Source organism: Acipenser ruthenus, chromosome 28 (genome assembly GCF_902713425.1).
Source record: "Acipenser ruthenus chromosome 28, fAciRut3.2 maternal haplotype, whole genome shotgun sequence".
NCBI classification, from domain to species: Eukaryota; Metazoa; Chordata; class Actinopteri; order Acipenseriformes; family Acipenseridae; genus Acipenser; species Acipenser ruthenus.
The window spans coordinates 4,044,292-4,069,795 of record NC_081216.1 but is presented as its reverse complement, the minus strand read 5'-3'; the positions used below and the strand labels follow the sequence as shown (position 1 = coordinate 4,069,795).

The 25,504-nt window shown below is 36.6% G+C and overlaps 2 protein-coding genes across 5 annotated transcripts in view; both read right to left on the bottom strand.

The window, feature by feature from the left end:
• Positions 1-581: 581 nt before the first annotated feature.
• LOC117434835 (B-cell antigen receptor complex-associated protein beta chain-like) lies at positions 582-10,734 on the bottom strand. Of its 2 annotated transcripts, none has more exons than XM_034057505.3 (5): positions 10,577-10,734; positions 5,688-5,990; positions 5,018-5,136; positions 3,837-3,887; positions 582-3,658 (listed from the first exon to the last, which is right to left on the bottom strand). In XM_034057505.3, exons 1-5 carry the CDS (start codon positions 10,647-10,649, stop codon positions 3,548-3,550), a joined length of 657 nt encoding a protein of 218 aa, XP_033913396.3. In that variant the 5' UTR covers positions 10,650-10,734; the 3' UTR covers positions 582-3,547. The 2 variants fall into 2 exon arrangements, with proteins under 2 accessions (XP_033913396.3, XP_033913397.3); XM_034057506.3 differs by having other exon boundaries at positions 5,688-5,987.
• A 6,504-nt stretch (positions 10,735-17,238) lies between these two features.
• LOC117434819 (sodium channel protein type 4 subunit alpha B) overlaps positions 17,239-25,504 on the bottom strand; it is a 54,142-nt gene continuing 45,876 nt past the window's right edge. For all 3 annotated transcript variants that reach the window (XM_059003091.1, XM_059003089.1, XM_059003090.1), the window contains one exon: positions 17,239-25,346. In XM_059003091.1, coding sequence (XP_058859074.1) covers positions 24,154-25,346 — 1,193 coding nt within the window. In that variant the 3' untranslated portion in view covers positions 17,239-24,153. The remainder of the gene's footprint in view (positions 25,347-25,504) is intronic.

The following is a 25,504-nucleotide window of genomic DNA, read 5'->3' as shown; positions in this document are numbered from 1 at the left end:
GTTGTTCCTCTGCAACGGAGCCAATATGGCTGTCAGCCACAAAGCACACACTTCTCAGTATGCACCCATGTGCCAAGCCTATGCTCTGTCACAGCCATATGTTCAAAGTGTTTACTCCAGTATTCAATTAACTCTTAAGAACATTCCAAGTAAATAAAACAAAACTAAGAAGCAAAACACTTTTAGAGTGCTACAAAGGCCATGAATAATAGTACTTCCATTATGTGGTTCTAATTTTGTAAAAGCAGCAGCTTTTTCATCCTTTCAAAAAAGGAGTTAAAGACTGTAGTAAACGCTTTGAAAATATTGCCCAATGTGTGTTATACAATAGAATCTTCCAGTGTATGGTAAGATTAAATCATTCATGAGTCAAATATGAAGGTTATTCCTGTTTGATAAATAAAGATTGTAAGACGACAATCGGCCCGTTTCTAATTTCTTTCAACAGAAGCCAATTAATATAATTGAATCTCTATTGCATTCAGTCAAGTAACAGTAGAAGGTTGTTTTGTGTTGTGTGCTGGCATGGTATTATAGGTGTGTTGTGTGGCTTGTGTACATAGAATTAGCATAGAAAACCATCAATTACAAAACATTTTATTAAAAATAAACACAATCAAACCCAATCAAAAAGAACAAGCAGGCTTACATCAAAGCTCAATGCTCACAGTATAAAAAATAAAAGATGGAATAAAAATATTTGAATAGATACTGCAGTAGGAATTTGGATAGTGCATTTGTGATATGGAAAAAGTGTGGCTTGCAATTACTGCTAAACATAAAATAGTAATGATAATGCAGATTCAAGTAACTACAGTTTTAAAATCTGTGTTCCTCTGCTTAACTAGACTCTGTAAACCTGTTCACTGGCCCCTTCAGTGATGTTTAGTTCAACTTTTTATTTTAAAAAGTACAACATTTCCTTCGGTACCACGGTAAAAAAAAAAATAAGATGTGAAATAATGCTGGCCTCTGTATGTCCCTGTATCTTACATTTCTTGGTATAACTTAACAGAGTGTTAGGGTGTTGATTGTAAATTTCTTATAGGAAAATGTAGATTGTTGTTTGTTATCATAGCTAAATGAATACACATACCTTGTTTTAATAAAGCATTACAAACACATACACAAGCATATTAAAAAAAAATTGATATGAAAGATCCAGAATCCAGAAGTGGGGAAAAAAAAAATATTACCATTTTGTTTTTGCTGACATTTCTCATTGTCCAGAAATGTCCAAATGCCCAAACACGGTCCTGGAGAGCCTCTATCCAGTAAGTTTTTTAGGTCACCCTAAATCGCTAATTTCTAAAGACTGGGAACACATGGGAGTTATTGATGAATTAAGCAAATAACTTGTTCAGTTATGGGAACTCTGGTCATTGGGCCAGTTTACATGCTGGGAAAATGTCATGACTTGTTTACTGTCATGACTTATTTAAGGTGGTACGGTCTGGATTACAATCTTAGTTAGTTTTGGTTTATGTTTAGTTTATGTTTGAATACAAATATAATATATTATACAAAAATCAAATACAACATGACGTTTCAAAGCAGGAATTGTTAAATTAGATCTAAAATTGTAATTCAGCCGTACCACCTTAAATAAGTCATGACAGTAGACAGATAAGTCATGACATTTTCCCAGCATGTAATCCAGGCCATTGAGGGCTGAAAAGGGTAGTTCATTTTTTGTACCAAATGATCTCTAAATGACTTCATTTAATAAATCACCTGCTTAATTGATCACAATGAAATTGTTCCAGGTGTTAAGAAATTGATGATTAAAGGTTACCTATAAAACCTGCTGGATAGGGGCTCTCCAGGACCGGGTTTGGGCAGCACTGGCCTACAGGTTTAAGAATCATGTTATCCACCAATTAAAAACATATTACTCCTTTCTTTTCTGATAATAAATAAATGAAGAGACACCAATTCCTAATCTTATGCATTGGCATCTCTAATATTGATTTCGCTGAGGGTGGCACCTTGTACAGATTTATAACAACCATCTACCATGTATATTCCACATGTACCTATAGCATACTCACCCTACTGGACATTTTACAGTTTATACTTAGAGGAGAGTCAGTTTTTCTATCCTCTGTCCTTTTAAATTTGCTTGCAGTCATTTTGACTGGTTCTTATTGCAGTTAGTCAAATATTGTGTTTTAAGATGTATCTGCATTGGGATCCTTTCTCCTGCTCTTCAAATCTAGTTACCTGCCATTGATGTATGTAACATACGCTAGATCCTACTGTATAGACATAAGAGCCAGCACCCTCTAATGATCTGCCACTTTGGAATACATTTCCTTACATTTTTCAGGCAAAACACTGCTGTGCAAGAGATGGTGCTGGTGCTAACTAATGTAAAGACCCCTGTGGTTGATCTATCCTGTCTAATAAATGTCTATGGCAGACAACTAGAACCAGGGGCGCTGGAACTTGGGGTGCTGGGGGTGCGGCAGCACCTGCTTCCATCATATACAGTTTTGTTCAATGGCTTTCAGCACCCCCACTATAAAAATTGTTCCAGCGCCACTGACTAGAGCTGAAGGGCAGCTCCTGAACAAAGTAATCATTGCAAACATCATAAAAGGCAAGGGGACAGTAACAATATAAGAACATGTAATTTGATGCTACAGCAAAAAAAATTACCAATACAACAGGAGGGAATAAAGGCAAGTGCTCTATAATCTACACCAGGCTACTGAGATCACATTTCTAGAGTCTATTCAGTGACAGTACTATGCAAAGTAAATCATGGGTAATTTCAAGTTGAGCACTGCAGCTGATGCACACTCCTGGCTAGTTTGTGTAAGGGATGTCCAGGTGATCAGTCCCCTAGTTCAAACCACAGTGTATCCTGCACAAGTTGTTCATGTTATCCCCCTGTGGCGGAGTGTCCCTTCCCTTTGTTTATTATTTATTTTATATTATGATTTATATGTTTATATTCTGGCGTAGCGCTGCATATTTGTTATTGTTTTGTGTTTCTTGATTTTAAAAACCTTGTGAGGATGCGTGACTGATCAGTTTTTTTTAACTGGCTGACAGTCACGCATCCTTACTAAACTTGTGCAGACTATGGCCGAGGAGTAATAGGATAATTAATTAACAGCTAGTTAACCCCTCAGCCAGAATATAAAAGACCCACTCTCGACTCAGAAAGCGGAGAGTATCAGAGGAGAGACTGTGGGAGAGTGAGAGTAAAACAATTGCTAGACGTGCTGGCTAAAAACCAGCATGATACTTGTTAGTTTGGCCAACGCGCCTTTATGTTGTGTGTTTGTTTAAACCTTTTGTTTGATTTATTTAATAAAACACTGAGCGCCGTTGCGTTCAGTTTCACCTGCCATTCATTGTTTTAGTTTTTGTTTCTGGTCCGTGACGTCACCACCCACACGCCACTCAACAACAACTCGGTCACACACACACACACACACACACCCCCCACCCCCCACCCCACTTTCCCAAAATTCTCCCAGTGACAAACTGATCCAGTGGACACATTTCAGAATTACACTTTCGGTAAAATAATTCATCATTCCTGACAAGGATGCTCTCCATACATCCACCTTGCCTCTCCATTTCTCTGTACAGTAACAATATCTTCATATGTAGCTGTATTTTCATTCTGTCCGATTTCCAAACCCTGTTAAATAACAGTACAAGTGCAGGGGATTTAAAATGAAGGAGTTGTACCTTAACAGAATCAGTATTTGCAGTAGAATGAGACTACAAAAAGTTTACAGCTGTGAAGTATACTGTAGACTAACTGATAACAAACACAAACTATCATTTGTCATTTGAAACATGGTTAAATAAGGTACCTCATAAGTATGTTCTTCCTCGAGTTCTCCATTATCTGATTCTGCATCGTCCTGAAAGGGAAATAACTGATTTAAGTATATTTGTACTGTTAATACTGATCTGTTTAATGGAATATGTAAAGGTTTTGATGTTGAGATTGTGATTGAATTGTGTGGCACTTGACCACGTTTTTTGTTTTCAATTTGTTATTTACCATTTCTGACATGGAAGTTTCCAGTTGGGAAAAAGTGTATGATAGGGTATGGCTTATTATACGGTACCAAGCGTTATGAAATTCAAATGTTTGATATCACAAGAGCCAATTAGATAGTTAAAGAAATAAAAAATAAAGGCAAACCCAGCTGCAAAATTTGAGCTATTTCTGCTTCATGAATGGTTGACTATTACAATGTGCAAGCAATTTTCTGGGAAGACTTCAAGCTAGGTATCCCACACGCCCTCCAAACACCCTGCTAATTAAACTAGCTAAATTATTGCACTTAAAGAGTAAGAAGCGGTGTACCGAAAAATATAGCGTTATATGTCCTCACGAGTTGCTACAACTGTTTAAATAAAGTACCTGTCATTTTTCTTTTCATTGTTAACATCTGACAACTTTTTACACTTATAATTTTAAAGCGTGTTTCAAAGCTCTTTTCAAAATGTCTACTCTTGTACACTGATAGTGTCAGGATTATTACCCACATTGTCAGACAGGTAACACAGCAGTAACGATCCAGGATGTGGTACGGAACAGAAAAGCCAGAGTACTTCCTGTTGTGTTTTTTTTTTTTTTTTAATCGCTCTTCCTGCTGTGCACTAGAGCGGCCATTTTGAAAAGAGCTTTGAAACAGAGTTTAAATTTATAAGTGTCAAATGGTGTCAGTATGTTCACAATAAGAAGAAAAATTACAGGTACGTTATTTAAACAGTTGTAGGAACACGTGGAGACGTGTGACGCTGCATTTTTCAGAACCTGCTGCTTAGTCTTTAACTTTCTGTGTGGTGCATTGGTTGGTTTTCCCAAGTCAACCGATAGGCTGAGGAACTTAGTTTCAACTCAAACATATCTGACTTGTGTGCTCATTTGAACCTAGGTCTCCAGAAGTGACCGCTTCTGTATAGGCCACTCTAACACCAAACCCCAAGGATAAACATATTTAAAGGCACCACAGGTCAACAGGGGTTAATGTGCATTTACCTTGCTTAGATTCAGTAGAAATGGAGCACAACAGAAGGCTAGCAGGAGAACACCCTGAATCAGAATAATTGCATCCTTCACTGTGTTCTTACTGGCAATCTCTTCTCTTTCAATACGAGCTTAAACGTGAAAAATAAATTTGATTGGCATCTGATATTAATAAATTGCATAAGCATTTTACTATTAGTTAGGTGATTCATTTTTACTGATACATTCTTGGGTTATCAGAAATTAGTATTCAGTTTTAAAAAAATGTTCTCAGACACAATTTGACTCACAGAATTGTAAGAAAAGATAGCTAGAGGCTTCAGTAGTAAAGGTGTTTTAAATTGTTTATGCTAAACTGTATCCTGTATGTTCTGATAACATCTGGTACCTTATCAACACATTTCAATAAATAAATGCATCAGAGCTACCACTTCATTATGATTTGCATGACCTTTAATATTATTTTTGTTAATTAGCTATATTTCATGTTAAAATGTTAGGGGCCTATTCACAAAGCACACTTACACTCCCCTAAAATGTGTTAACCCTGTCCTATCAACTGAACTGACATAACACTGTGGTTTAAGTTATGGGTCCAGAAAGGTAAGGTTATCAGTGCTTTCATTTTCTTTTTTATGTATTCTGGTTATGTAAGACCCCCTTTGAAAATGAGTATATTTACCATGTACTTTTAGCTCAGTCCCGGAACCATTTTTGATAACGTTATTGATTTGGATATTGCAGTAGTAAACTCCACTGTGAAAACTTTTGATTTTTTTAATATTCAAATTAAAACAGCGTGAGCTGCTATGTGAAACATTGGTTGCAGATGCACTCTCATTCCAATACAACTGATCGCCGTTTTCCAAACGTTTCCACCATTTCACTTCCGCTGCGTCTTGAGAGTCAATCATGCAGGAAAGACACACGTTGGCTCCAGTTTTCATTCCCAGGAAACGTGGTGATTGCACAACGTTGAAGCCTGCTTCAGAAACAAATGAGAATGTGGTGATTGCACAACATTGAAACACACCATCAGTCATTAAAACATAGGCATGGTATTCCATCCAAATATAATGACCCATTCAAAAAGTGAGACCACAGCAAGATTAAGCATCAGAATACTTATTTAAATGAATGATAGGATAAGTGTGGCCCAAGATCTTGCTTTTCGACCTGAAAGGCGCCACCCTCCTAAGAGGTGAGATCTTGGACAGCTGCCACAGGCCAACCAAAGTAGATGTAACTGCAAAGGAGGTGGCATGGAGGAGGAGGATGAAACCTCACGGCAGAAAGATGGATGTACAGCTTTAAAACAATTGGGTAAACCACTGAGGAAAGAAGAGGGTCTGCCGTCGCGCCAGTAGAATAGTGGCAAGCCTTTCATTATTGTTTGACTCTTATATCAACCTCAGTTAACATTTGCAGACATAGGGCACCACTAACTTCTTAACAAAAACACTAAAGTTCAGTTTAATATATATATAATGACTTTTAAAAAAAAATGCAGTTTAGTTTAAAATAAAAATTAAATCTGACTAAAAACCTTTATCAAACAAACCCATTTCACTCTGCCCTTCCAGCCAACTAGACTGAATGTGCCCTTAGAACATATTGAAATAACAGAGTTTTACTAAAATCATCCCTGCATTATGAACAGCAAGTTGTTTACAGCTCACAGCTGCTGTTTTTCACTTTCAGTTGAAAAGTTACTTCCAACCTTCATTGACCATCTACCAGCTGGTCTAATTGACATGTTTCCATCATGTGTTACCTCTATTTACTAATCATTTCTCAGAAATATAATTATGTAATCTTTAAGCCTTCAGCTGGTACCACATCATGCCCAGTGGCTTTTAAAATCGAACCCATAGTTTACAAGTAGAAGAACAGTCATACCAAGCAACACACTTAACATATGAAACCAAACATACACATTGTAATTGTGTTCAAAATAAAACTATTATTTATTTTGAGATTGAAACTCAAACATGCATTGGACCCAGTAAGTTTAGCATTTTATGACAAACTGGGTGGGACAAGAAAAGGTGATTAGAAATGAATCACAGAAAGAGGAAGTTGGAACAAAAAATAAAAGGGACACTTTTTTGATGCACCCCATTATTATTGGTATCGTTTCTGCTTACTGGTCACTAATCAGAGAACATTTTAAAAATAGACCTGAATTTATTGGGTGTCTATACATAATATATTGGTTTCATGTGATAACATTTTATTAGTAAATACTTTTACTGAAACACATGCTTTTAATTGGATCCTCTTTTTAAAAGCTTATGAATGAAGTAAATATTGTATTATTTACTCATTTGATTTCCATAATTACACATCTAACAATTTAAATGGAACTTTTTAAAAACCTACAGGCGTTTACCAAATGTACTTTAGTGCGTTTCAAAGTGCAGTAGAATGGTTTTACTTCCTCTTTTTTGAACAGATGTACAGGAAGTCACTGCAATAGTTTGATCAGGCAGGAAAACAAACAAAACAGTTGATGGCTAACAGTATGTATTTCTTATTATTGTGTGTGGTTTTTAACATCCTGGCTAAATACTTAAACCCCTATAGATGCAGGCTCCATTTTGATCAATTTCCCAAAAACTTCAAAATAGAATTTAATGTTGATAACACCTCCACTAAACGTAAGACATGAAGATTTGTATTTATGTGTTTGTTATTGAGCAGGAGGCACTTTTAAATATCAGGTCTGGTTTACACTAGGCAATTATGAATGGCATTTTTTCGGTTCTACACTTGGCAACTTTTAAGTGCAATTTTGTTAGATAATATCACCTGCCATTTCCTGTGAATTCATCATGGCAGCATATTGATGATAGAGGGTGCTGCCAAAAAACATGACATCATAGCATGAAACATATACAGCAATATTGCTCCTGCGTCACTCCCTGTCTCTTACCAGTAGCCATCATTACTGTTAACTGGCAAGCTGATCAATTTGACTCTAAAATTTTGCCCAGTTGTACCTTGTTTCCCAGATTTTCCCTGACACCTGCCACTACATTCAAGAAAACAAAATGGTTCATTAAAAAGTATGTATATTTTTGTTGTTCAAGGAATGCTAGGTACTGTAAGTATGTAAGAGATTAAACTGCTGAAGTTGGTCCATGCCCTGATTATTGTAGTGGAGCTGTCACTGGAGTCTCTGCTCAGACCAGCTGCATGTTCTGTTCAGTGCTGTAAGGATTTAGATGAACACTCAGCTGCTTGAACACATGTCCTTGCTTCTTTACAGTGGCTGCTAGATACCTCAGCACATTTTCTTCTCTAACCTTGGGTTAGAGAAACTTGTGTAGAGGATAAGGTAATAATGTTCTCAAATATGTAAAATGACAGCTTGTTTTTAAAATGAATGGAACACCTTCAACTATTACCGATATTCAGGTACACTGTTGGACAGCATTGTCAAAAGTTATGAATGATTTATTCCAGAGATTTGAATAGAGAGAAAAAAAAAAGATTAGACATGTTCTGGTATATTAATAGTTCAACAGTCTTCAGAACAGAGTTTAATATGAACTTCTGCAGTGTCTAGAAAAAAACAATGCCTGAGTAGGTGTTTCCTGTAAAACGCTGTAAGTGTAACAAAAACATTATAAAAAAAGAGGAACTCTGCTCTATTTCCACCGTGAGTAATACAGTTACTATGGAGGGGTCAATTTGCCTAAAATGTATAAAAGAGTTATGCCCACGGTGTAAAATATAGATCCTGATATATATATAACACTGTATTGCAGCAGTGTGGAGTAGTGGTTAGGGCTCTGGACTCTTGACCGGAGGGTCATGGGTTCAATCCCTGGTGGGGGGACACTGCTGCTGTACCCTTGAGCAAGGTACTTTACCTAGATTGCTCCAGTAAAAAACCCAACTGTATAAGTGGGTAATTGTATGTAAAAAAATAATGTAATTGTATGTAAAAATAATGTGATATCTTGTAACAATTGTAAGTTGCCCTGGATAAGGGTGTCTGCTAAGAAATAAATAATAATAATAATTGCTACAGCTTAAAGAGTAAGTAGCAATGTTCCGAAAAATCTTGCGTTATACGTCCCCACATGTTGCTGCAGCTATTTAAATAAGGTACCTGGAATTTTTCTTTTCATTGTTAACATCCTGACAACTTTTTACACTTATAACTTTAAAATCTGTTTCAAAGCTCTTTTCAAAATGTCTGCTCTAGTGCACTGGGGTTTGAGATCTGTCTTCTAATAGAATGGGGGAAAAAATCATAACCAGTGCTCTGGCTTTTCTGTTCCGTACCACATCCTGGATCGTTATTGATTTGTTATCTGTTTGACAATGTGGGTAACAATCCTTACACTATCAGTACACTGGTGCAGACATTTTGAAAAGAGCTTTGAAACAGACTTTAAAGTTATAAGACAAACATCTACCGGAAGCCATAATAGTGGTACAGTATTTCATGTTACATTTCTAAATGTCACAATTTTTTAATTTCTTGTCAGTTTTTTGTTACCTATATATAGAAAACTACAAAGCAGTATGCAATTCAATATGTTAATATAACATTATTCAGCAGGTTTCATTCGACTTTATGAAGCCAAATTAATTATATAGGGTGATGCAAAACTTTTTGGCCATAGCTGTACATTTCCACTTCTTTCTGCTCTAAAAGATGGGATAATGTTGTAAAAATACAGTTTGAAAGTGAACATGATTGTGGGTTTTTACCAGTTTTAATATGATACTCTTTTAGCGAAAGGTGATGCAAAACATATTGCTAGAAAAAAAATGTTTAAAGTAAATCTACTAAAAAGGGTTCTAGGTCTAAATATTTTAAACATGTTTCTTGTGTCACAGAAAGAACATGCAAAAATGTACCGTATAATGCTATGACATATAATTGACACTGCTTCAGGATGAATAAATCAAGAGCCATGCAGAGGTGATATCACAAACAGATGGGAGATGGTTCTCTTTCCAGTATTCATTGCACTTAGCCATGGTTTATTAATGCAATTTGTATCTCCATTCACATATGCATGTTTCTTTGCAGAAAGCAATAGAGGTAGACATTTACACAGCATGTAATGCCATGCAAAGTTGAGCTTTATTTTTCTAAAAGAAATAGCAAACTGTTGTAAAATTAACTATTTATTTAACATTTATTTATTTCCTTTTTTCTTTCTTTAGAACAAAGTGATGCAACCAGATAAAAAGTGCATTTGTCGCTTATGACCCAAAGAATAAAATTAATTCAACAGTATAAACCTAGCAAGAAACAACACAGATGCAGCAAGGAGCAGTTTAATTATCAATGATAGTTTCTTGATGCTTTTATACCTATACAATTACTATATTTGGCTTAGTTCTTGCACCAAATAAATACGTCCTTAAAATATATTCATCTTAAATCTTAAATTTTCCTTTTGCGAATAAGCTTTCCAAAATACCTAATTATGTCAATAACAAAACAAATTATAATGCTTTTAAATTCTTTGTTCTTAATATGCAGGTTAATTACGACAGAAAGCTAGTGCAAAGTCTTTTATCAATCTGAACAAATTCACTTACTTGATAAATTAGCCACTTGGAAAACAAAACATCCGAGGAATAGGCAACCGCGTAAAAAAACAGAGAATGCCATCACCTTTCTCAAGGTATCTTTCAAACCTTCAACCTTATTCTTCAGAAGTGGGCAAAAACACTACTGCAGTGACTGCCTCTGCAAGCTACAGTGATCATATTCTATATGCTTGGTTTGCATTTCCTTTGAGTTAAAGTTAGCTATTGTCGGGGCTGTCCCAGGACACTGATAATCATCTATCTTTGTATAAACGCAAAGTAGAATTCAGAATGATTCATTTTAATTTTTATAGTTTTATGTTGTGCAACAATATATTACTATGGCACCAGATTTGGGCTTTACGTGGTAATGCTTAAATAAACTTAGTATAAATAAACTTAGTACAATTGTTTTGACCAGAAGTTTTTCTCAATGTCTTCTTCATACTTGTGGCAGGGTGGAAGCCCTGCCAGTGTAATGTGGGGGGGGGGGGGGGAGCGGGGGGGAGGGGGCGATATTGGGTTGGCAGGGAAGAGGTTAAATTCCTCCCTGCCAGAATGTGAGAATGTGGCTGGAGTCTTAATTGAATGATTGATGGTTAATTAGGTTCCAGCCACATCGTATATAGGAGAGGAGAAATCATTTGTCTGGTGGAAGGGTTGGTGAGTGTAACTGTAACTGTAGGTACACTGTGTCCTTTGGACTGTATTAGTGAAGGCTAATGCCCAGCCTAAGCAGTCATGTTTTAGTGTGAACTGTTTGTTTTGTACCCTGTTTATTTTGTCCCTCGTGCTGTGTTTATTTTGGCCCTCGTGCCCTTTTTTATGGCCTTCATGCCCTGTTTATTTTGGCCCTCGTGCCCTTTTTTATGGCCTTCATGTCCTGTTTATTTTGGCCCTTGTGCCCTGTTTATTTTGGCCTTCGTGCCCTGTTTATTTTGGCCCTCATACCCTGTTTATTTTGGCCCTCGTGCCCTGTTTATTTTGGCCCTCGTGCCCTGTTTATTTTGGCCCTCGTGCCCTGTTTATTTTGGCCCTCGTGCCCTGTTTATTTTGGCCTTCGTGCCCTGTTTATTTTGGCCTTCGTGCCCTGTTTATTTTGGCCCTCGTGCCCTGTTTATTTTGGCCCTCGTGTCATGTTTATTTTGGCCCTCGTGTCATGTTTATTTTGTAAACTGATTCTGACTCGCTTACCAAATCTGAGGCAGCACTTTGTTGATCCTGTTTTTTTAATGTTAATCCCTATTGTCCCACACATCACTTGCCATTTGTGGTAGATTGGTGCAAGGCAAAATGCGTTACGATAATTACGATAATTATTTCTAATATTTATTAACTATATAATTTATGGTGAACACTGACGTGGATTTTTGCCTTCAAATTCATGTGTAGCAACAATGGTCGTTCGAACATTCAGAGTTTCTCCGCCACACTAAATAAAATAATTATTACTTAATAATAAATATAATTATGCCACACCGCTATTTTCACATTGCACTGCTAAGGTCTTCTCTTGAGCACTGACACAAAGCGAAATGGGCCGAGATTTGTGACACATGCCAAAATTAAATCTGATTAGAATGAAAGCTCAGCTAATCAACATGCAGTGATTATACTGATGTTAATGGTGGCCAATAGCAGATTACAGAAACAGAAGCAGTGTGAGGAAACAGAATGCACGAACTGTGCTGAATGAAGCGCATTTGAGAAATGTTGCGCTAGTGGACTGTGCGAGTGGATGGAATGCATCCGCGTTGGATGAAAAGCAGATTAAATAAGTCCCGGTATTATTATTATTATTATTATTATTATTATTATTATTTATTTCTTAGCAGACGCCCTTATCCAGGGCGACTTACAATTGTTACAAGATATCACATTATTTTTACATACAATTACCCATTTATACAGTTGGGCTTTTACTGGCGCAATCTAGGTGACGTACCTTGTTCAAGGGTACCTTGCTCTAGGTGAAGTACCCTTCTCAAGCCCCAGTACCGGCAGAATTTCACCCCTGCATCACACTATATATTAATTTCCTGTACAGCAGGTATTAGGATCCCCCTGAGCCTCTCACTCACAGTAGGGTCAAGAAGTGGGTGGAAGTGAATTTATAGTGTGGTCGCAAGGTAAGTATAGGAATCAAAGTGAAAATAAATAACAAAAAAAGATAATAGATTGTTATTCTAATAAATATTTTATGATATTTGCAGTCATTCTGGTTGGTTTTGAGTTCACACATTTTTTATTCTCTATTGATTAATTTAACTGGCTGCCAACTTGCTGGCAGTCTTGTTTTTTTGTTTTGTTTTTCCTGGTAAAATTGTGACATGTCGACACCACCTGCTTCTGTACTTGAAAAAGATGGGGTCAACATAATTGAAAGGACAGGAAGCAAAATACAATTTGAGCTTTAACCTTGCTATACTTGCTAACATTTTTCCTTTTTTATTTATTTTTTAAATTTCATGGTTAAAGTGCATTAAGGTTCTGCATTACTATAATGTCAAAAATATCGAAGCAAAGTGGCTAGCAAGAGGCTTGGCTCCTACATCCTGTTACAACTTCCTGTGTAAACCTGCCCATTGAACCATGCAGTGATGCAATGTGCCAGGCTGTAAAGAGTTCAGTAATAGCGTGATTAAGGAAATCATTTACACAAATTATGCAAACAGAGCTCTGTGTATGCAGAGATAAGAACACAGGACTACTGATCTGGAAATGGTCATTTTTGTAAAGTCAGATACAAAGTGTGCTAAACCAGAGTAGAAGTATGGAGAGTAGAAGTCAGCCTATGCAAATCTGTTTTACCATGCCTTGAGAAGAACATTGTACCCTAATGGAGACCCTTTCAGTTGTATGTGGTTTTGTTGGACACACCATAGCTGCCCTGGGCTTGAATACTGAGTAGTTTATGATTTACAGAACAAGTCAACATGAATATGCGTTGTTTGGTTAGCTAATCTGGCAATTTTGATAAGATGACATAAGATGAGAGGGCTGCCATCACAAATGTTTCACCCTGAAGAACATATACAGCATTGGAAACTAAAAGTCCATGAGTACTGCAGCTAATGTAGGCTAAGAAGGTGAATTAATGTTTGAATGAATCATCTTGAATAGTGGTTCAGCTGAGAGAACAGCATCAGAGGGCTATGTGCATACAGTAAATGTTGCTATACCAGATCACATGCTTGAGCCATGCTGCGTATAATCATATCATTTTCTATGAAGCCAGTATTGAACAGGAAACAGTTGAAGTCAGACCTGGAGCAATGTGCTTCCTCATGGTAAGAATTCAGGCAACTGAATTTGAGAATCACCTGTGATCTGGAAGTGAAGGTTTACAAACTGGCCAGTAATGAGCTGCATTAGTCATTCCGCCACATTACAAAGACATGCACCAGCAATCTGCTGAAATTCTGAAAGTAGTTTTTGAGCTGAGATGTATTTCAGAGGTGAAAGCAAACAGTTTTATAAAGCACTTGTATTGCACATTAAAATAAACAGTCTTTTTTAAATAAACGTATTCACTTGTCAACATTTTGAATACTGTAGATAGAGAGTGTTTTTTTGTCATTTCTGGTGGGGGTGTGTGTTTGGTTACTGTCTGTAGAGGGCAGTATACAATATAAACAGTCCAAAAAGAGAGCTCTACTTGAGAGCTATATTTTAAAAGCAAAGCAAAGCAATCATGTTTTATAACACTGTTCAACAGTTTAACCAATTCCTAATGGCATAACCCGGCATGCCTTTTTGTCACATGTAATAATGATGTACTTTGGCCATCGAACACACACATATTTTAAATGCACTCTTTGAATAGCAGGTGGACATTAAATGCTTCCAGCCCCCATCAATTCTACTGTTACACAAAGTCCCTCCCAGTTATTTATCTAAGCTGATGGGAATCTGAGGCCTCTGAGTGAGTGCGGTAGGAAGTAAATGTATAGTCTTTTTTAGACATGTCTGCTCGGCTATTTTGGACTCCTATCATATCACCTTCTATTAAAATGTGAAACTGTTACTTCCTGCTCTGCTGCTAGAATTGTCAGGGGATCCTTTACCTAACATCTGAATATACAATGTACAGTGCATGGGAGTTAAACCGCGGGGTAGATCAGTTTTACTTAAAACCCAGGATTAGATTCTCTCTCTGACGTGCATGTATGTATTATCTGTGTCCTATATTAACACATGCTCCCCTGAGAAAGGGACCAAAAAAAGAGGCTCTTTAGAAAACACATGTATTACTGGAATTATTATTTATTATGATTATACTTTTGTTTGCTTTTTCAAAATAAATGAATATATTAATGAGTAAAAAACATAAAAACATAAACATCTATATAAAAAAAACAGACATTAAAATATATATCCTTTAAATATATTCATGGAGCCAAATGTGTTTAAATGTTTTCGTGAAAACTCTAATACTTTATAAATCTTAAACAGATCATATAAAAATTCTGCCTTTGAAATTGAAAGTATAAACTGCACGCCATATTGTTAAAAACTCCTACACTATTGCCCTTGTTTGTTCCTTGCAACTTCTATAACAGTTTTTACTACTATATGAAAATGCTGCAAACTTAGTACTTAGTAGCGATTAGGTTTGTCCCTGCTATGATAAACCACCTAATATCTGAACAACTGACAAACAGTATCTCTTCAGAACCATGCAACAGCAATCATAACATGTCATAAATCTGCCATACTAAGATTACTAACAATGCATTAGCTAGAGTTGTACTGTATTAAAAACACCATTCCTGATGGTAGGGGGAAATAATTCTAACACTTTAGTTTAAGGCTCTATTATAAGTGTGTATAGACATTATGTAATAATATAAACATTCTTATAACAAGCTGCAGCAAAAACTGATTTAAAAAAGTACATTTTAATTTAGTGTTGATATTTCAAATGATAGCATTATTAATAACATGTTTACTTCCTTGTTAACTGATCCCTATACTAAAGTGTTACCCAGTTCCAGAGGCAAAACGGTTCGTTAGAGTACATTGTTTTGTGATCCAAAAACATTGGTCAGATCAACACCTTGTGGCCCTGGGACACAGCAACAGACTCTTCTGACAGGGCTTGACCCCTGAGTGCAGTCTGTGCTGGGAGTGGGTGCAGACTCAGTATGACCTGAAACCCAATGTCCTCCCTCCTGTCTCCCTCTAGTCAAAACAGTTGTGCCCTCTCATGTTGCTACCCATAAGCAGCTGCTGTGGAGCAGGCTGTGCTGACGAATCACTGTCAGCATTTCTCACTACTGATGAAAGCAGTTTTAGGGAGCAGAGTCTGCTGGTTTAGCCTGTGACTCCAAAACAGCCCGACTGTTTATAAAACAGTAGTTTATAAAACTTGCATTTTAAAAACCAGGGTCTTTCATATCTTTGCACTCGCCTTAATATAGGGCTGTTGTTATATTATGTTGTAACATGCTGCAACACTATATATATATATGTATAAGTATATGTATATATATATATATATATATATATATATATATATATATAATATATATTTTTTATTTTATTTGTTTATTTAGCAGACACCTTTATTCAAGGCGACTTACAGAGACTAGATATATATTAGTCTAAGATTCTTAACTTACTGCAGCTTATTATCTGGGCTTAAAAAAAAAGCTTGCTAACTTTAATGTCTGGGTTAAAAATAGAATGTGTGATTTGGAAAGAATGTGGATGAAGCTGAAAGGGGCTGTTCCTGAGATTAGCCAGCAGGGGGAGCCCTGGTTTTGAGAAAGCACCTGTATGGGTCAGTTTAATGGAGCTCCATTCAGCTCTGCAGATCACTGCATCTCAGTCTAGGGTTACCTTTTAGCTGGGGGAAAACAAAACATGTGTACTTTTTATAACTCGATAGCACGTTATTGATAGCAGGGATTGGGAAATCAGCCTGTCCTACTCTGAACACTACCTTTGTTAAAATGTGCCACAGGAATCTGCGCAATCAGACCCTGCAAAAACTGCTGTGAACAGATCTGACACATTGACTGAATTATCCAGCCAAAATGATCCATGTACCTGAGCATGAAGGTTTTTAATACCTTACCGAACTGGATTATTAATTATCTCAAATATCATTTTATGAGATCTAAACATCATTGTAAGTTAATTCTCTTAAAGAAGAGCTAACCCAGGTTTTAAAATCTTATTAGCACTACCAGTATTATCGCAGGTCCAAGCTTTGCTTCTGTTAAAGGTCTTCTTGTTGTTCTAGTTTATATTTCACTTGAGAATATGTGGAAGATAGGGGTTGGTCTTTCTTATTCCTTGCAATGACTAGTTTGCCAGATCCGAACATAGACAAATGTTTTGTTCAATGGTTTGCACTCACGTTGCCAGCTGTAACCACCTCAGCAGAGCCTGTCCTGTATGGTAAACAAGGCATGCTCACATGACCACACTATAAAACCTGATAGCCTATATATTAACAGCACTCTGGTATCGCTGTGACTTCTAGTATAAGGCAGAAAAAAACAGCCCTGGGCACAGCGAGGAGCGAAAAAGCAGATTGATTCATGCATCAGGCTAATTCATGTTTCAAACATATTTTTAAAGCACATTTGACTTATGAAATCCCTTTTTCGGTAACTCCTTTAAATGATAAAGCACATGAATGGATCACTTTTGTTTGATCATTTACGGTGGTTTATTCTAACAACTTTACAAAGTAAAACACTTTATATAGATAATACAAAGGTCTTAAAAAGCACTTCCAGCGCTGAGCAAAAAGTATGTACAGGCAACAGTGATAGTAGGCAAACAGCTCCTGGCACGAACTCACTTTCCATACATGTAAACAACGATATATAATTTACCAGTCGCCACAAGTAGCAAATTGGCAAAAGCATTCTAGGTATTAATGTTAAAGCAATGTAATATTTAAAACAACTCAAATCATTTCAAAATGAAACCTTTTTTGTTTTGTTTTTTTCTTTTTCTTGACAAACTTCAAACGGTCATTGCAGGACACATGAACAGATGATCAGCATCCTCCATTTTTTTTTTTTTAATATGATAAATTATAAATAAAACCAAATTATAAACAAAATGCTGTGCAACAATTTTCGTAATTTTTTCTATCGACTCGTGTAACTTGATATGATAAGGAGGCGTGACATCAGCTGTGAGTACAGTGCTTTTTAAATGTGCAGGGCTTTTTTTTTTATGTTGCAGAAATGGCTTGAGTAACAAGACTTCATGGAGAGGCAGGTTAGCTATAGGACAGTGTGAACGCTGCAGTTTGTAATAAATTCACATAGCAGGATGCTGTAAGTGTTGATTTATCTAACCTAAGCCATAGCTAGATTTATTTGTCTTACAGCACAGAGGAATCGACATCAACCACCAATCTGTGGTTATCATCGGACCACCACTGAAAATAAGTGGTCAGTTCAGTCCAGGTGGATTCCCTGATACTGGAACATGCAGCTGTCACACATCCTGGTGCAGCATAGGTTGATCAAATCAAGTCTTGCCATTAACACTTAGATACTTTTTTATTATTTTATTTATTAAATGTATTCATATTAGCAACCCTATGTCTGTTTATGATAATGAATAAGTGAAACAGATCATTACTGATATTTACTTCACTAAGTAACATGTCTACTCACAAAGCTCTAACTCATGAGATATTAAAAGGAATAATGTTTACCCTCTGAATTTATATTTATATTACTTATCTGTTATTACCCCATGCTGTAAGTTTTTAATCATCATGTATTACTGTTTCTGGCATATTTTACCTGGTGTAAGCTTTACCCTTTGTACTGGTTTAATGCACAAAGTCCAGCCTTGCTCTGCCTGCTGGGACTTTATTAAACCAGGAAAAAAAAGTTCAGAAACAGTAATAAATGATTAGCGAATAAGAACATATCCAGGGCTCATAAAAAATCCATAGTATGCAAATATAGAATGTTTTGTATTTATGATATTCGTGAAACTATACTTGACTGTTGCTTTCATTATTGTATACATAATTTTGTACAATCAAAACAGACTTACAAAAAAAGAACAAATAACTCACTGTGAACAAGGCACTATAATGTTATAAATGGAAAACAAAGAACTAGCTAATTGTCGATCACTGGCGACAGTGGAGCCTATTCATTTGATCTAAATTTTGTCAGATCTGTCACAAAGAATAATATGACCTTTCCTGGCGTTCTACAAGTTTACACCCTAAAGCACATGCACTGTTGGACATGTTATTTTTCATAATGCTGGTACACAAAGTGTGGCCGTATTTAGATTAGTTGACAATGTCAGTGTCGATGTGTCCACACTCCCCATACCATTGCTGAACTGGAAACAGCAAACGATGGAAGAGCTCTGTAGCATTGACAATGCCGCCAGCGACAGTTACAGCACAAAGCTATGTGAAGATATTCAGCAACAGGACAGTGACATTGAAAATGTGTTCTAGTCTGCCATTCTGCAAAGTTTCAGTGAGCATATCAAAATGTAACATCAACATCAAACCACTGTGTATATAGACGGCATGGTATTACATTTTCTTCAAGGAAAAAAAAAGATCACACAGATTAATTCATTCCTGGAGTATCATTTTACAGGTTGCATGCAGGAACAGCCATTGAAACCTTTTTTTTTTCATCAATGTCATTTTTTAAAATTATTATTTTTACTTTTTAACAACATTAAAAAGTGCTTGCATACAATGTTTTCTTTTTTAAAATGAAGACTTGGATGTTTTAAGACTGAATATGTTTGGTGAATCAACAAATTGTTTAAAAAACAACTGAAAAGTTCCCTATAGTACCTCTGTATAACATTCATTAAAGTGTCTTCATTCACAGGATTCAATAAAAATTGAAAACATTGGCACAGCATATTATATATATCTTGTTTCTAAACATCAAGTTTATGTGAACAATGTAAGTTATCAGTGAAAATAAATCTCAAACTATCTTATTTGAAAGTGGCTTAAACAGTAGACATAGGGCCTCATTTACGAAAGGGCACTACATTTGGAGTTAGCGTATATGTAAAGTGGTGAGCCTAACGTGTGATAAATCTAAATTTTTTACTTTAATTTACATGCACAATATTTGGCTAATTTACATACCATACCGAGCACGCTACATGTATTATGAGCGATAATTTAACGTGCATGATAATGTTAGAGACTTACCCGTGACCACCATGATATCAAAAGACCCAGCAGTCCTGGTGTATCTTTTGGTCAGTAGCTTATTGTGAAGGTGGATGTGGCTTACACTGACCGAAAATGAGTCATCAACAGACGCAGCCCTCCGCAGGGGACAGGCAGAGGCAACGTCAAGTGAAACGGCACTGCTTACCGTTTAATTTTAACATTTTGTTATGTGATGTTAAAAAAAAACAAAAAAAAAAAACTTTTTCCTTTCTCCTTGAATGCATACGGCCCACCCATTAGTTTCTAAAATTGCACTGATGTATCATTTTGGAATTCTTGTTTAAAACAACCCGCCTCTTTAAAAACACGCGTATTCAACATGTGCAATCTGCATTGTATGAGTGACATTCCTATTAAGCCAATCTTAACTTAAATGGCCATTGCTGCCAGATTTTTCCGATCAAACTAATTTTCATAACCAAGTAATTCAGAAAGATGTATTTATTTCGCGTTAGTGAATCAAACGAATCGAACTATTTTTCAGGACAGAAAAATAGCGCACCTATCAGTGATTAAAGCCTGGTTTCCATATGCACCAATAAATGATCACTTTAATGCATGCACTAAAATTATCGCTCTTTAATAAATACCTTGTGAAAACAGCTCATCTCATTATTCTGAGATGGATGCTCATTTAAATACACAATCATGCATTACCATACAAATCACATATTCATTCTGATTACCATAGTATGGCACAATAAAATGAGTGTGCACCATAATATGCCCACTATTTTGCGCGATAATGAATAAAATTGCAATAGTAAATACGGAAATCATTAACATGCACAGTAACTGCAATTATCGCGTACCATAAAGTTTAGCACCCTTTTTTAAGTGAGGCCCATAGAACTAAAGTCAAGTGTTTCAGCAAACAGTGTTTATGGTACATAGTCACAGCAACAATATGCACATTCGTATTACAGCCACATTCCTAATATTACAGCAAATTCAAATATGTTCTTGGGTTTTAAAAACAGTGGAACTTACCGGGTTCCTGCTCTAAGGACTTCAGTTACTACAATGTACACACTAGGCCCAAAAGTATAGATACATTAGGAGTCTCAATCTAGTCGTTTTCCTATTCAATTATTATTCTGTGTGACTGAATAGCTAGTCATAAATGTGCAAAAAGTTTACTCTCACACCAAAGTACACAGGGCCTGTACAGTGAAACTGCAAGATTCTGTGTGCAGCATAAGCGATACTGGGCTTCCTGAGTTATATATCCTGTATATACACCACAACAAGTATGGAGACATTTTGACTAAGAAAGAAAAAGAAATTAAACATGCACTGTTCATTAGCACTGCTCTGGATCTTATATAAGAGTCCGAATTCTGGGGCTAAGGAAAAAGAACACTTTAGCCTGCTCAACATAACTTGAACCAAGAAAATGCATACTTAAGTACTGTATAGTGGAGGCTAACCAATATGCAGAATTTGTATTTAAAATGAGTTTTTGCTTCAATTTACAGTGAGATTTCCTCTGTGCAATGGATGCTGTTTTACAGTAAGTGAATGTTATTCTACAGTAAGTGCGTTGTTATCTTGATATAGTTTAATTAATCAGTTCGTTTTAAGTTCATTTAAGGGTGAGCCAATACCCCACCTGGATAAGCCACAGCTGGATTGTTGGAGCATTTTATAGCACTTGTGAATCACCCCAGATTGCATTTACTGCAGTGGTGTACATACTGTGGGTCGCACATATGACTAAAGAGGCAGTTGTGTAAAAATACTTTTTTTTTTTTTAAAGGATAGAATTTTTTTAATAAATACATAAATGACAACTAATTAGTCCAAGTTATTACCTTTCAAATGAGCCATTGGTGATCACTCTAGGGCTTGTAGAACCGGAGAAATGATATTTGAAGTGGCGAGTGTCAGTGAAACAGCAGTTAACTGAGCCAAAATGCAGCTTCAATGTATTGGGTGCAAAGTGTAAAATAAATAAATAAATAATAATATTTTAACAGTGTTTTTCCTGGATTTAATGTAAATCATGTTTTTGTTCCTAGATTTAACCAAAAAGTTCTGATTTAGCTAAATACATAAATGTTAATAAACACATTCTTAAAAGTATTGAAATGTGTACATTTGTGTGGCGTTGTAGTATGCAGAGGAGGTGGGGAAGCGGAGACATTGGCTCTCAGAGTGTAAGGGCAGCTCTGCAGCATACAATGCCAAATCAATGGCTTCAATGGGCGTATTTAGCTTCAGATTTATCTGGCAAAATAAATATCTTGTGAAAACCAGGAATTATTTTTTGAGATTTAATTGCTTAACGATAATGTTTTTCAAATGTATCTGTCAGGTAAATGTTGAATTGCTAAGTGGGGGGGGGGGCTGCAAAATGTATGCTAAGAAAAGTGGAAAAACATATAAAAAGTTTGCATACCACTGATCTACTGTACTGCCTATCCATGAATATCCCGGGATAACCCAAATGATGCAATCTGGCAGGGTCTTATCCTGCCTGTAGACAGTTGTTGGCTAGGCTTTGAAATAGACTCGCCTCTACCTCCGGCTCACTAGAACAAGAACGCATGCATATCTGAGAATATATTAACCTGTACTTAAAATGTTTATACATATAGAATTAATAAGCAAAATTAATACAGGGAAAATGTTGCATAATTTGTAATTTGATATTGTAGAAATCTAAGCTTAAATTAAGTTAAACAGTTGCAGTTAGTTCCACATATTTGCATATTCTCATGATGTAAACTTTAAAACATGTTTGCACATTTTTTTTCACATTTATAAATAATCACGACAGAACAAATCCCTTAAACTGTATAACTGACTCTAAAAAGACACAAATCTGCTGGATAATAAACATTTATTTGTATACAAAAACTTCCTAATTGCACACGGCATGTCACCTCTTCTCCCCTCTACTGTGTGTACATTTACCCCACAAGACATTCCGGGCTACATTCTCAAAGTTGTTTTCTCCAAATCCTCATTAGCATTATTTTTGTCTGATTGGAAAAAAACACTATTTACAAACACAAGACAAGTAAGAAACAACTCAATACGACTCACAAGCCCCAGCCCCACATGTCTAAGATCTTTATTTCTGGTTTGGTGTGTTATTACTCTATGGAAATATCACACAAATGTAATTTAGGAGTAAATAGCTTTGAGAATCTAGTCCTCTGTTTTGCTTTTATGGGAAATGCATACTTTTGATAAAGCATTGTATGTTTCATTAAGGCATATTTAGTGCATATTTCTATCAAACTATCCATATTCCTGCTGATTGCATTGTTACATCAGACATATTTGGGATGTGCACAAAATACTATAATGTATTATTTAATGCACTGTATTCCTTCAAATTAAAGATGCGCTTTTTTGCTTCATTTTTTGCTTCTCAAAAATAGCCTGTGTCTTAAATTTAAGTACAGTATAGTTTTGCATGTATTAATCGCCAACGAAAGACGTGACTATCCGAGTACACAAACAGCAACGTGACTGACTGCCGAGAAAAGACAACAAAGACGTCTGCCCGAAAACACAAGCAGCACAAATGTGACACTCTTTGGTTAATCTACAACACTGTTTCGTGTCAGTTTTGTACGATACAATAGCGTAATTGAAGTTGTATCTTTGTAAATGCATATTTATTTGATGTTTAATTTTTTCCTCAAATTGAGGGTGGTAAATTTGGGCTGTGTCTTAAATTCGAAGGAATACGGTGACTGTTTTCCCTAAAATCTTCCCTAAACTTTAAATGAGGAATTTACGGAAACAGTGAGCAATGGTTCTTTGATGATTACATTAACCTTGCACAAAGTGAATTTCATTAATGTTATAACTGCAGCAATGACCCTGAAATCCAAATGTTATGCACATCCCTGCTCTTTACCGAGACACATTTCTTTAAATGCATTGTTTTGCTTACCCAGACAAATATAGCTATTACCAGATACTAGTTTTCTAAATGTATTTACTGTAAAATAATTTCTATATAATACTACCTCTTTCCAGTAAACCTCCCCTTTTTTGTGTATCTTCCATGTCTGTTGCAGGGTGTCACCACTAGGGGGCCTCTATTTGTTGTGCTCTACTTTTTAGTGCCACTAGGGGAGCTCTACTCCTTTAGAAGCAGTAAGACAGCATTCTACAGCCACACAATGCTGATGGAATCTGGTGAATTGAAGTAGGGAAACCTTAATGACCCGGTACTCTTATGCCCTCTAGTGGATAGTAAAAACATTACACACTTACAGCTTCAAATTGACCGTCTCGACATTTTACTAGCAATGCAGGCACATAGTTCTCCGCTGTGAGGAACCAGCAGTCTTAGCAGGATGGCATTCTACACAGATACTACATGAAGATGAAGGTATTTCTTCTCTCTACATTATACAATAGATTCCCTTATGTTTCCTCCTGAAGTAGTGGATGAAGCAGTGATCTGTGGATCACAAAGTGGAACGACTTCATCCGTAACCTCCACTACCACCTTCGGAACCCCTTCCTCTGCTTTCCCATAGTTTTCACACATCTTTTCTGCAATTAAACCCCCCTTTTCTGGAGCCTCCATCTCCTCCTCCTTTTTGTCATGCTTGCCGTTTTGCAAATGCATGCAAGACGTTTGCTTCACAGAACGCTTTAGCAGGTGTCTCCTGTAGGCTCGCTGTATGATGGTCGCGGCAACTTCCTCTCGTTTCCTCTTAAGGGTCGTGGTGAGAGGCTCATAGGCAACCTCCGATGGATTGGCAGCCTTGAATTTCTCCTCCATGGATTCCTTCAGAGCAGCCATGTCTCCTGAGTCTCCGAGCACCTCTTTAGTTAGAGCAAACAGGATATCCAGGCAGTGAATTTTGTCCCCGATGACCATGGGTAGGTCCATGCATATCAGTTTGATTTTGTTCGGCTTTGGTATCTTGAGAGGATCTTTGAGCGTGTCACAGAATTCAGAGAGCCTGCTGTATTCGATGAACTGGGAGGCATCGGGGTCGAACTTCTCCCACGTCTCATAAAACATCTCAAAGTCGTCCTCACAAAGAGGTTCGCTGCTTTCCTCTGTGGCCACGTTGAAGTTTTCCAGGATGATGGCAATGTACATGTTGACAACAACCAGGAAGGAAATTATGATATAGCTGGTGAAGAACATCATGCCCATGCCTGGATTGCCACAGTTCCCCTTTACATCGGTCCCAGGGTGGTCAATAGTGGGGTCACAGTCTGGAGGGCCGCTGTTTAAGATAGGGTTGAGGAGACCGTCCCAGCCGGCTGAAGTGGTGATTTGAAACAAACAGATTATACTGTTTCCAAACGTCTCAAAGTTAAATATGTCATCGATGCCTGACTCATGTTTTACGTAAGCAAAGTTTGACATTGCAAATATTGAGTATATGAACATAACCAGGAAGAGAAGCAGCCCGATGTTGAACAAAGCAGGAAGTGACATCATCAAGGCAAACAGCAGCGTTCGGATTCCCTTGGCCCCCCGAATGAGACGTAAAACGCGACCAATTCTTGCCAGTCTTATAACTCTGAAAAGGGTTGGTGAGACAAAGTACTTTTCTATGATGTCTGCCAGCATAATACCTGGAAGATAAAATAACGTCTGTTAAAACCTTTTCTGTTCAGCTCAATCAGCAAAAGAAAAGAGATTCTATTTAAAACACACACATAAAGCTTGCTGAGAGGTTTCGGAAGGTGTTGAAGACAGTCAATTGCTAATAATAATTGGTTTGATTTCAAAT

Bases quoted from the DNA above. Each gene is read 5' to 3' on its own strand.
- LOC117434835 (XM_034057505.3), bottom strand. From the start codon at position 10,649: ATGGCATTCTCTGTTTTTTTACGCGGTTGCCTATTCCTCGGATGTTTT. The intron at 5,991-10,576 runs GTAAGTGAATTT...TTGTTTCTGAAG, and splicing joins CCAAGTGGCTAATTTATCAA to CAGGCTTCAACGTTGTGCAA. The intron at 3,888-5,017 runs GTAAATGCACAT...TTTCCCTTTCAG, and splicing joins TTCTACTGAATCTAAGCAAG to GACGATGCAGAATCAGATAA.